The sequence below is a fragment of the Mastomys coucha genome, unplaced genomic scaffold (genome assembly GCF_008632895.1).
Source record: "Mastomys coucha isolate ucsf_1 unplaced genomic scaffold, UCSF_Mcou_1 pScaffold22, whole genome shotgun sequence".
NCBI lineage: Eukaryota > Metazoa > Chordata > Mammalia > Rodentia > Muridae > Mastomys > Mastomys coucha.
Window position 1 is genome coordinate 226,278,984 of NW_022196905.1, and position 10,992 is coordinate 226,289,975.

Here is a 10,992-nt window from a genome sequence, read left to right on the forward strand (position 1 = left end):
CCTCTCCCTCTCCCTCTCCCTCTCCCTCTCCCTCTCCAGGATCACAATCACATAAGAAACCATTCCTTTAAAACCCTACACTGCTGAGCTGCCACCTCAGCTCTGAACAGAGGACTCTCCTAGGGTTAGGGTTAGGGTTAGGGTTAAGGTTAGGGTTAGGGTTAGGGTTAGAGTTAGGGTTAGGGTTAGGGTTAGGGTTAGGGCTACCTATCAGCAGCCCTGTGCTTGCCAGTCCAAAGGCAGAAGGTAGTCCCTCATTAGGTTGAAGAACACCATATATCTTCTCATTCTTTCCCTGCCAGGCAAGACCAAGGATATAGAGGGAACAGGCCAGCTGTCCCTAACCACAGAGCCCAGGGAGGCAGGCGAGGCCAGGGTATTTCTTTCAAGTGCATTTGGTTCTCAGCCTCCCTGCTAAATAGGCAAAGGGTAGGTTGCCTACTCTGGCTATAAAAATGCCAGTGTTCAAGTCTGTGCTCCACAGTGCTCTGGCCACCACACTTCGCAGCAGCTTTAAGGGTATCACCAGGACCCCAGCCCTACCCCACCTGGCAAACAAGAATAGCAAGTCTCAATAGTTTGTCAGGGATAGCTGGGAAGATTTGTTCCCCATAATCCTCAATGATACCCCATCTCCATTTGCTGGTATAGCCAAATGGCATCTTCTTGGTTTAATGAAGAGTACTAGACAACGTGGCTTCATCTGAACCTGGACCTGTCCTCCTCATATGCCCCATAACCCTCCAACAGAAAAATGAGAGTACTGCCACCGGACAAAGTGTCACCCCACAGAGCTATCACAATGACCCAAAGGGTAAAGTGTCCCCTGTAACTGACACACTAAGTTACATGACTAATAAATGTCGTCAGAAGAAACTACTATATGCTCTTTTCAAAACCATCCCAACGCACCAGAAGACAGCAAAGCAGTACACACCAGAAGACAGCAAAGCAGTACACACCAGCTCTTGCTTGTCCACTCCCTGTCCACATCAATTAGCAGGTGGCCTAAAGTTCTCTGGAACCACAGAACATGGTTGCCATGGGCTCCTTGGAGTCAAAGGTGAATCACAAGGATGCAGGGTGCATACCTAGCTCTTGAATGGAAACTGGAAAATCTAACAACTCCCACCACTCCTGGGAGCACACAGAGGATGGAGACTGGCCGGAACACTGTGGAGTCACAGAAATGTAGGTGGCCCAGAACACAGTGGATGTCAGCCCTGCCTCCTGCATACCAGGGGATGCTTCAGTGCCTTGAGCTTCAGTCTGGGAACCTGAGAGCTTCTCTACATCACAACCAGCGTCTTACCGCTTCCCTCATACCCCACTACTGCTTTTATCATGGGAGTAAAGACAGTCTTCCTCCATCAGAGGCTTGGCTACAGCAGGTCCCTCTTAGATGCTGGCGCAGCCTGAGGTCACCACCCACACATGGGAACTGGACATACACATACATATTCATGTACATATACATATATGTGTACATGTACGTGTACATGCACGTGCACATGCACATGCACATGTACATATATGGGGTCTCTCTACATATTCCTGACTGTCCTGAAACTCACTATGTAGCTAATGTTGGCCTTGAACACAGAGATCCACTTGCTTATGCTTACCAAGTGCTAGGATTATAAGCATGCTCAAGCATGCCCGAGCCAGGCTTACTGTATTCAGCAGCCATAGGAGCTACACCTGTCTAGCACAAAAGCAGACAGGACAACCCATCCCACCTGTCCAGAACTGACCCATGGTCTTGCCTCTGCCTCCCTAGGACTGAAGCATCTCCCTTGCTCAGGCTTCCAACAAGTCTTCCCCATGGAGGAAGCCTGTGTCACAGAAGGCCAGGGTAACAGACCATTCACAGGCACGACAAACCCCACACCCAGGTCATCCAAGACTCTGGATTTCAAACAACACTCAGAGCTTCTGGGAAGACACCAGGCCAGAAGCAGAGGACTGGGGAGCAAGGGCCAATCCCCAACTCTCCTATTCAGTTTGTTATGTTCTTCACACTTCGATTATTTAGAAGCCATCTTCCAGATTTTTTGGCTGGAGCACCAATGAGATGGGTCAGCGGGAAAGCGTGCCTGCCACACAAGACTCAGATCTGCTTTTGACCTCCAGAACCTACACAAAGGCATAAAGCAGCGTTTCTCACTCTGTGGGTTACAACGCTTTGGGGGTCAAGCACCCTTTCACAGGGGTCACCAAAGACCATCAGAAAACACAGATATTGACAGTAGCAAAATTATAATTATGAAGTAGTAACAAAAATAATTTTATGGTTAGGAATCACCATAGCATGAGGAACTGCGTTAAAGGGTCACAGCATTAGGAAGGTTGAGAACCACTGCTCTAAAGAGAAGAACCAATTCCACAAAGCTGTCCTCTGACCGCCACACACTACATGCACACACAATAATAACAATAAATTTAAAGGCTTTCGCTGAGTGTGTTATATGCTATCACTCAAAGCTTTTTTTGTGAACTGTTTCTTCAGTTAAGTGAGCTGTGTCATAAGCCATATATGGCTACAAAGTCACAAATTAGATGTGCAATCATTGATGTCAAATGTGTACAGAACTGAAACGTGTGCCCAACACTACACCTTCTTGCCTCAGTTTCCACAACAAAAAGAGAGGACTGGATGTAAGATTATTTGATAGGACTCATCTGGTAGGACTGAACAGGCCTTAGCCTCCCCATGAATCTAAAGGCGACTGTTCCGAATCCAGGGACACATACACCTGGCACAAGGTGGCTGAAAGGGACAAGGAAAGGAAGCCTGTCACCTGCCAGACAGAGAACTAAGTCCCAACACAATGGGAGGCTCTGGCTGAAAGGAGTAATGCCACACCAGAGCTCCAGGCTCCCAAAGATAGTCTGGTCTCCAGCCCTGAGGGCCACAGAGAGGATTAGCAGTTCAAAAAGTCTCACCCATCAGTCACTTCGCTCAGCTAGCTGAGAGGACAAAGAGCTGAGGTAGAAAACCCAAGGGCCAGTAGTCATGTCACCCAGCACCCCACAGTGCTACACACCTCACAAGTCCCATTATCTCCCTCCGAAGGCAGAGCCAGGCCTGACAGTCCATCCCAGGAACAGAAGTACAGGAATGGTGGGCTTTGTTGGAGCTTCACTCTAGTAGCTCCTAGTCTTGTGTTGGCAAGACTGTTAGTGGCAGTCAGAGTTGAAGATGCCAAGCCTGGCATTGGGGGGACTCGCCATCCATCTAACTTACCCAGAGGATGGAACTATGGCCCCCTGGGAGGAGCAGGGTGTGCTTGTCTCCATATGGAATGAGTTTTACTGGCCATATGGAATAGATATATAATCGTGTTGTATGGGGAAGTCTGGACTAGACACAGGAATGCGACACGAAGAGAGAATACCATTTTCATAACCAGCTGAGTGACTTTCTGACTCCCTGAGCCGGTTCCCCAAAAACCCCAGCAATGCTCCCCCAGCCCCTTGGCACTTACCTGCTGCTGCCACAGAGGAATCCCAGGCCAGCGAGAAGTCCGAGGCCTCCCCCTCTTCAACTGGAAGAGAAGAAAGAAGGGCTATGAGTTTGGAAGCTGCACACAGGGGTCATGGGGTAAGACACAAATCAGAGAAGATGGGAGCCCTGCAGGGGCAGGGGGGTATTTATATGCTATCTACCATGTGGAGAGGAGACAAAATCTACAACAAGGTGGCTTTTGTTGGTGTCACAGAGATATAATGGTGATCAGAATAAAGCACAGGGGCATGTTCGGTGAGTGCTTAGCATGCAAGCATGAGGACCTGAGTACGAGTCCCCAGTACCCACACAAAGCTGGACACCATAGTGTGTATCTCTAACCCAGGTGCTTTTATGAGAGTGAAGGCGAAGACGGGGGAATTTCCAGAAGCTCAAAGGTCTGGTAGCCTGGTATATACAATGCAAACAAGAGATCCTGTCTCAAACAAGATAAAAGGCAAGGACCAACACCCAATGCAGTCCTTTGTCCTACACGTACACACACACACACACACACACACACACACACACACACACACAGATTATAAATAATAAAAAGAATCAAACATGAATTGCGGGTAAGTACTGTCTCCACTATGTTTCCATAGCCCTGCAACCTGGCAGACATTACTAATCAATCCCAGCACTGCCTCCAGACAGACATATCAGAAGCTTTCTCTATTCAATGCTACAACCATTAGGACATAGTTTCCACTCATGAGCAAAACATCTGCCACCCACAGAAATGAGGCAAAACTCAGAACAGTCCCTAATGTTGCAGGCATTTTCCCCTATCAAAGCCCACATTGCCTACCACTGAGACACAAGGCTCCCTTGATAATGGTAAGGAACAGATAGATAGAGTGGCCCTCAGAGGTTGGCAAAGCTCTGCACTTGGAGTTATGATCTACAGACAGACCTCTGGACACACAAAGGCCTGCTCTCCCCAGCCCAGCAGAGAGAATCATTGCAGCTCATTGGCTGGTAACATGGCCAAGGAACTCACCTTCCCCCACTTGAGCCTGGACCCCACAGAATGAGGTTTGACAGGGATGGAGTCTCCCCTACCCCAGAACCCAGCACTTGAGACCAGGCTAGGGGGGAACAGGGGAGAAACACTATCCAGCATAATTGCACTCTCGCCCTGGAACCAGTCCCAGTCTGGAGCACATAATAATATTAAAGCTGGGTTATGGACTTTGTAAATGGAACTTTGTTTAAGCCAAAAATGTGCACACATGTTTTTCAGATTTAACAGGCTCTGCAGCTCTGCACATGTGTAAGCTGAGGGGACCTGAGCCACCCACCTCTTTGCCCTTGATACTATAACTGGAAAAGCTGGGTGCCTACTGTTCTCAGTGCTCCTCAACTGGGGAGTATCGAAAGTCTCACTGTTAATGAGAGCCTGTGACAATGGGAGGCCCCAACTTGACACCAAGAGCACATCTAGAATCCTAGCCAGCTCAAAGGCAAGGGAGAAGGTATGCTGAGTTGTCACCCAATGAGAAGAGGGGGCAAGGCTGTCTGAGGTTCTCACTAGCCCTACCCTCAAGTCCACTCAAGGCTGTTGAGTTCCCAAGCCCCTGACCTAAAGGATGGTCATACAAAAAAAGCCACATCAGCCATGAAAGAAAGCAAATGTGAGCATATCTCATTAGGGACAAGGGACCTAAGACTGCTCTGTCCTGGAGACATGGAACTACAGGGGTAGGAGGAAGAGGGTGGTCCAGTACTGCTGCGAGGAAAGTCAGAGTTAGCAAGCCACGATGCATGCTTCCTGAGGTTTGTATAGTAGCCCTGACCACAGCCCTCTCTCTCAGTGAGGGACCCATAAGCCAGCTGTCCTCGTACCTGGAACATGAATGTGCTTTCTCACAGCTGCTGGCACTGAACATCCCCCTTCCCCCAAGGCTAGCCCTGGCCCACATTTTGCCTTTTGAAGGTATGAGCATCTGCCTTTATACATTCTTGGTGAGCAAGAGAAACACCCTACCTGCCCCATCCTACTAAAGACTGTCTGAAGCTGTGAAAAGGAACAGGGTTTCCTACCTGGCCAGGTTCTGCAGTCCATTGCCTTCCAAACATGACCAACAAGGACAGCAGGCATAGAAAAGAAATTGTACCAGGTACTGACTGGGGGATAGGGGGACTGTTCTCTGGGTGCCCAAGGGCCCCAGGATATGAGCCCCCATATCCTTAAACTAGAATTCTGTTGCAAAGGCACAAAGAACCCATGAGGGCTAAGCATGTCAGGGATGGCCAATCAGTGAAAGGCCAGAGCTTAGCAGCATACCATGGGGACTACCCACTATCCAGTGATGCTTTCTAGAGACCTCCCCAGTAACACGTTTATTAGATCTAACATCACTAGAACCAAGACCTCTAACCATACCCGGCATCCAGTGTCAGGGGCATCTGTGAGGAACACGGCATGAGAGCACAGAGCAGCACTCAGCCGGCACAGAAACAGGCTGGCGCAATGGGAGCCATGTCCACCCCGGTGCTGCATACATGTACAGGAGCAGGAGGGAACATGAAGCTCACAGAAGGCAAATGTACAAGCAGAAGGGCCTAGGAAGAACTGAATACACAAGCAGGGCATATGATGCAGCCCCAGGCCAGTCACCTATAGGAAGCCCCTTCATGAGGAGCGCCAGAGATTCTACAGTCCCATGTTTTCTGGGATATTTGCATAAGTAAGATCTGTCACCTGTTGAAGGTTACAGTCTCTCCCCCTCCTATCCCATCAGTCACCTCTGGTGGCAACGAACATGGGAGAGTAGTTTTGTCTCACAGGTTTCTCTTCTGATCCCACAAACTAGCTCCATTTCAGATCCAGGCAGATGTCCAGGGTCCTGTGTCCAAGAGTATGAATACAACAAGCACACACAGGGGCTAAGGGACAGGAAGGCTGGACTTGCCCAAGGTCATGTGACAGACAGCTGGTCCAGCCTCTCCCCACCCAAGGGTATCAACTCCATAAAGAGCTCGGCTCTCAGCTCCCCCGCTTCTCAGCTCTCTACAGCCTTGGCTCCACTCAGTGGTCCACCTCCATCTCTTGAGCTTTAGTCAACCTTATTACAGGGCATACGCCTGCCATCTTTTCACTGCCAATGCCAATGCCTAACTCAATGCAGACAGCAAGAAGAACAAACATCTGAATGGATAGGTAAAGGCACAGTCCCCACAGAATTAATACACACACCCCGATGCCAACCTGCTGGAACAGAGCTCTGTCCTAAATCCGCCTTTGGTTAGGCAGCCCCAGGTACACACTTGTCCCTGCAAGGCAGGGCCTATAAGGCACTCAGCCTGTGTGGCTTAGCTTCAGCAGATGTGAGGTATGTTGGACTTTGGGCTGCCCTGAAACAAAGAGCTGGGGAGCCATAAGCACTGCCCTCACTCAGGCCCTGGACTGTGGCCTTAAGGGACGGTGCTTTGAGAGATGACCCAACAACATCTACTCAGAGGGAGTGGAGCAGTAGGGCCAGGAAGCCTCTAAGGGGCACCAGTCTGGTGGCAGCAATTCAAGGGTAGCTGGGATTAATGCCTTGGGGTGGGGCCTGCTAATAAGAATTCTAAGGCTCTGTAAGGGCTTCAAGCATCAGAAGCCCATGTTCTTTCTCGGCTGTGGGGTCAATGGCTAACTGAACCATGGGAATGGATGATTCCTACCAAATGTTGTCTCTGTAATTCCTCCTCTGGGATATGCACAGTTTGGGCCATGTACATTTGCAGCTCCAGAGGTACCAGGCAGACAGAGGGCCTTGCACGCTGGTCTGCAAACCTCAATAACAGATCAGTGCATTAAAGCAGGTAGGCCACAGTATAAGATGCTTGCTCCTGACTGGAGAACTGTGTCCTCCACCAGAGGGCAAGGCCTTCCCAACACCTCACGGAACAAGAAGAGAAGACACTGGACGCAGAAGATGCAGAAAGTGGGGCAGAGGTGAGGAGAATGAAAAATCACCCTCTAGCCCAGCAGCCTGCTAACTCAACAGGGCATTCCCTCCCTCCAAGCTGTGGCAAAGTCATAAAGGACCTGTGTTGTCACAGGCTAAGACAATGGCCTCAAGAAGTGAAGGAAGAAAGAGAAAGGCTGGCTGAGACTCTGAGCTCCAGAACCCACCCATCACAGGCCAGGGTTCACAAGGAGCCCAGAGAGGACAGGACAGACAAGCTTAGCTCCTAAGAGCCTGCATGTTGGGCATTTTTCTTGGGAAAGGATTATTTTCACCAAACATTATCTAGGAAAATGTTCTCCCCACAAATGCCTTCAAACAAGATCAAGAACCTCTGTACTCTTGGAAGAGTTGTTTTTTTTTCTTTTCACTCTGGGTCACTCACGCTTCCAGGGTCTTAGTAGATGGTCTTCAGTTTCCCCTGAACCCAGGGACCACTCTACCCTAACAAGGAAGCTGGGCTCACCTTGTCCCCAAAGAGGCTCCTGAGAGTCCCCCATTCCCACAGGAAGTGGTAAGCCAGATAAGCTCATCTTAAGAGAAGCCATGTCACCCACACCAGGTTAGGCTCCGAGAAGTTACTTCAGAGCCCAGAGTCTGACAGTCAAACATAACGGAGAGCCTGGCTGCCCAGGGAAAGCACCCAGGGCTGAGAGTGGGGCTCAGACAGGACACAGGCCAAGTATGTGGGAGCCCAGGGGCTGCTCCCCAGCACCACATAAATAAACAAACTGAGACCCTAGCCTACTGTGTGTTGGTGGGCAGGCCGTGCCTTGTACAGAAGTAAAAGCAAAGGTCATAAAGGGAAGCTGAACTAGAACCTGTTGTGTTCACCAAGCCGTGTGCCATGGTGCAGGGCTGAGCATGCTCAGGGGAAAGATTATGCACTTCTCTACACAAAAGCATGAGAGATTCCTCGTCCGAACTGTACGAAAGTACCCGGCCTGTGATCACCTCTAAGATTGAGCTTCCAGAACATTGGTTCGAGAACAACCAAGCACCCAGCAGAGCAGAGGCTCCCTCCAGACCCCTCTCCAAGTCCTCCTGCACCAGCTGGACTCTCGGGGAAGTCTAGAAACAGCATGAGTGTCACTCCTAACCTGACACCCTGTATCCTCCCTGCCCATTTTCTATGATGAAGACAACTAGCCAGGCATAGCAATACATGCCTGTCATGCCAGGCTTAGGAGACTAAGACAGGAGAACCACAGGCTAGCCTATGGCGATGGGGAGGCTGTGGGGAAGGAGGCACATGCACACGTACACACACACACACACACACACACACACACACACACACACACGCTCACACACACAGCATGGGGGTGGCCACAGTAATATGAAAAGCCAGCTTACGCAGGACCACAGTAGTATCTGGCACCACACTAGTCATCCAACACCTGTTCCCCTTCATCCTCCAGCCCGACACAGAGAGGTCCCTTCCCCACCCCATTTCTGGCAAGGAAGGGAGCCCCAGGAAGCCACCACATCTCCCAGGAACAGTAAAGCTATTTTCAAGTAGGGCTTCAGCTCCCAGGCAAAGAAGAAAAGAGGAAAGTGGGAAAGGAGGAAGAGAGAAATCTGTGAGCAAAAGCTTCTACTTGGTTGCTCTACCCTGATCCAGCCTAGCTTCAGATAAGTACAGAAAGAAAACCAAATGGCAGAGCCATGTACCACACCAACACTAGTGAGACAAAGAACCAGGAGCTAGAAAAAAGTAAAGACAATCGAGCAGAACAGGGGCCTGACCAAGCTAACACATGTTTTCCCTTTCTTTATCAAGACTTTCACATCTCAGAGAGGGCCCTGGAGAAAGGTGCAGGCAGCACCTTCAGCTGCTTCTCTGGGCTGGTCCCAAGCTGGTGAGGTTAGAAGCATAGCACAGCTCTAAACCATTCCCATCCTTCCCAGAGCCAGAGCCCCAAGCCTTTCTCAGCAGCTGCCAGGAAACCCAGGCTCTGCTGACCCATATCACAGAGGGTGAAACAGAGTCCCACAGAAGCAAAGCAGCATGCCAGAACCCAGTCAAGCTAGGTACAGATTCCCCACCTCAGAACAAGCTACTGAGGTGACTAAGTTCTCAATGAACCCACCTCTTGGGGATTGAGAGGGAAGAACATTTGTGACTGTCAGAGTAATAAGGCACATCTGCAACATCACAAGCGTAGAGCCTCACCCTGGGCAACCCTGAGATAGCCTTGGGAATCTGTACTTCTCTAGGCTAGTCTGGCAGGTGCTGGAGGTATCAAACCACTGGCCTAACAGCCCGATAAAATAGGGCACCTTTAAACCCCACTCTATAGGTGAGTAAGGCTAAACAATTGCTGGGAGGGGGGATGCTTGGGGGTAGATGTAGATGGAGCTGGGACTTGGGTTCTTAGCCCTTTGTTCTCCTCCTACATCCGGAGGCTCTGGAAGTGGGTACTCAACACGAGCCCGAAATCTATCTCACGCTCTTGGTGTCCTGCTCTGTGACTCCACTGTCCATAAGACTCCTCCATCTCCCAACCCACACTCTCAGTGCTAGAACTTCCTAAGAAAAAGGTTCGACTCTTGGGTGTCTCGTAGTAGTGCACAAGCCCCTGAAGGCAAACTGGGAAGCCGTGTGCAGGTGAGACTGTGGCTTGCTGGGAAGTGTTCAGTGGGTGGCTCTCAAGGAGGAAAAGACTCACGTTTGCCGTGGCCACCACTGTCTATGATATAGATTCTCCAGGCACGGTCAGTATCAACTTACCCACTCTTACACTAAGCGCCGGGCTGGGGAAGGGGAGGGAAAGGCTCACCGCATCAGCAGGCACCCCTGGGAGCAGAAAGGCAGCAGCAGCAAGGTGCTGAGGGGACACAGAAATGCTGCCTGCCCACTCCCTCAGCTCACTAGACCTACCCTGCCCACCACTTGCTTGTGAGCAACTGTCAGATGCTTAAGCAGAGAATTCAAGAGCCCTTACCTTTTTGTGACTGCTTCTGAGAATCAGCACCTGTTTTCTTTTTACAAACATTACCTTCATAAGTATACATGTATACAATGTATAAATGGAGTACACTGAACAGTTAAAAAAAAAATCAAGGAACTAGAAGAGCAACTTCTCAGGCACAGACACTTCATTACAATTTTGTAGAAGGCTGGAGCTGCTAACACCGGTGACTGAAGGAGGCAGCCGCTTCTGCAGGATTCAGGCCTCAGCATGAATGAGCACAGCCAACATCTTTTCCCACCAAAGCCTCTGTAGACAGAGACCATCGCTACAATGGCCCTCTGAGTCCTACCACAGGAAGCTTGGGGACTAATTTAACAAGTCCCGTGCTGCTAGATGCCTGGGCCGCTTCACCTGTTCCCCACTGCCAGTGACTATCTAGGCTACAGCACACATTCACAAGCATCACATCTGGCCATAAGATTGTACTATGATTCTTAAGATTAGTTCTCAGAAGCAGGATTTCTAGAACAAAGACTCAGCCCCATTAAGGCTATAAGGACACACTGTCAATGTGTTTGGCTTTCTCTCACCCTTGGTACTGTAA

At 50.0% G+C, this 10,992-nt stretch overlaps 1 protein-coding gene across 3 annotated transcripts in view; it reads right to left on the bottom strand.

Moving 5' to 3' along the window:
- Znf423 (zinc finger protein 423) overlaps positions 1-10,992 on the bottom strand; it is a 304,962-nt gene that overhangs the window by 245,915 nt on the left and 48,055 nt on the right. For all 3 annotated transcript variants that reach the window (XM_031340750.1, XM_031340753.1, XM_031340749.1), the window contains exon 2: positions 3,489-3,548. In XM_031340750.1, the coding sequence (XP_031196610.1) occupies positions 3,489-3,548 (60 nt within the window). The remainder of the gene's footprint in view (positions 1-3,488; positions 3,549-10,992) is intronic.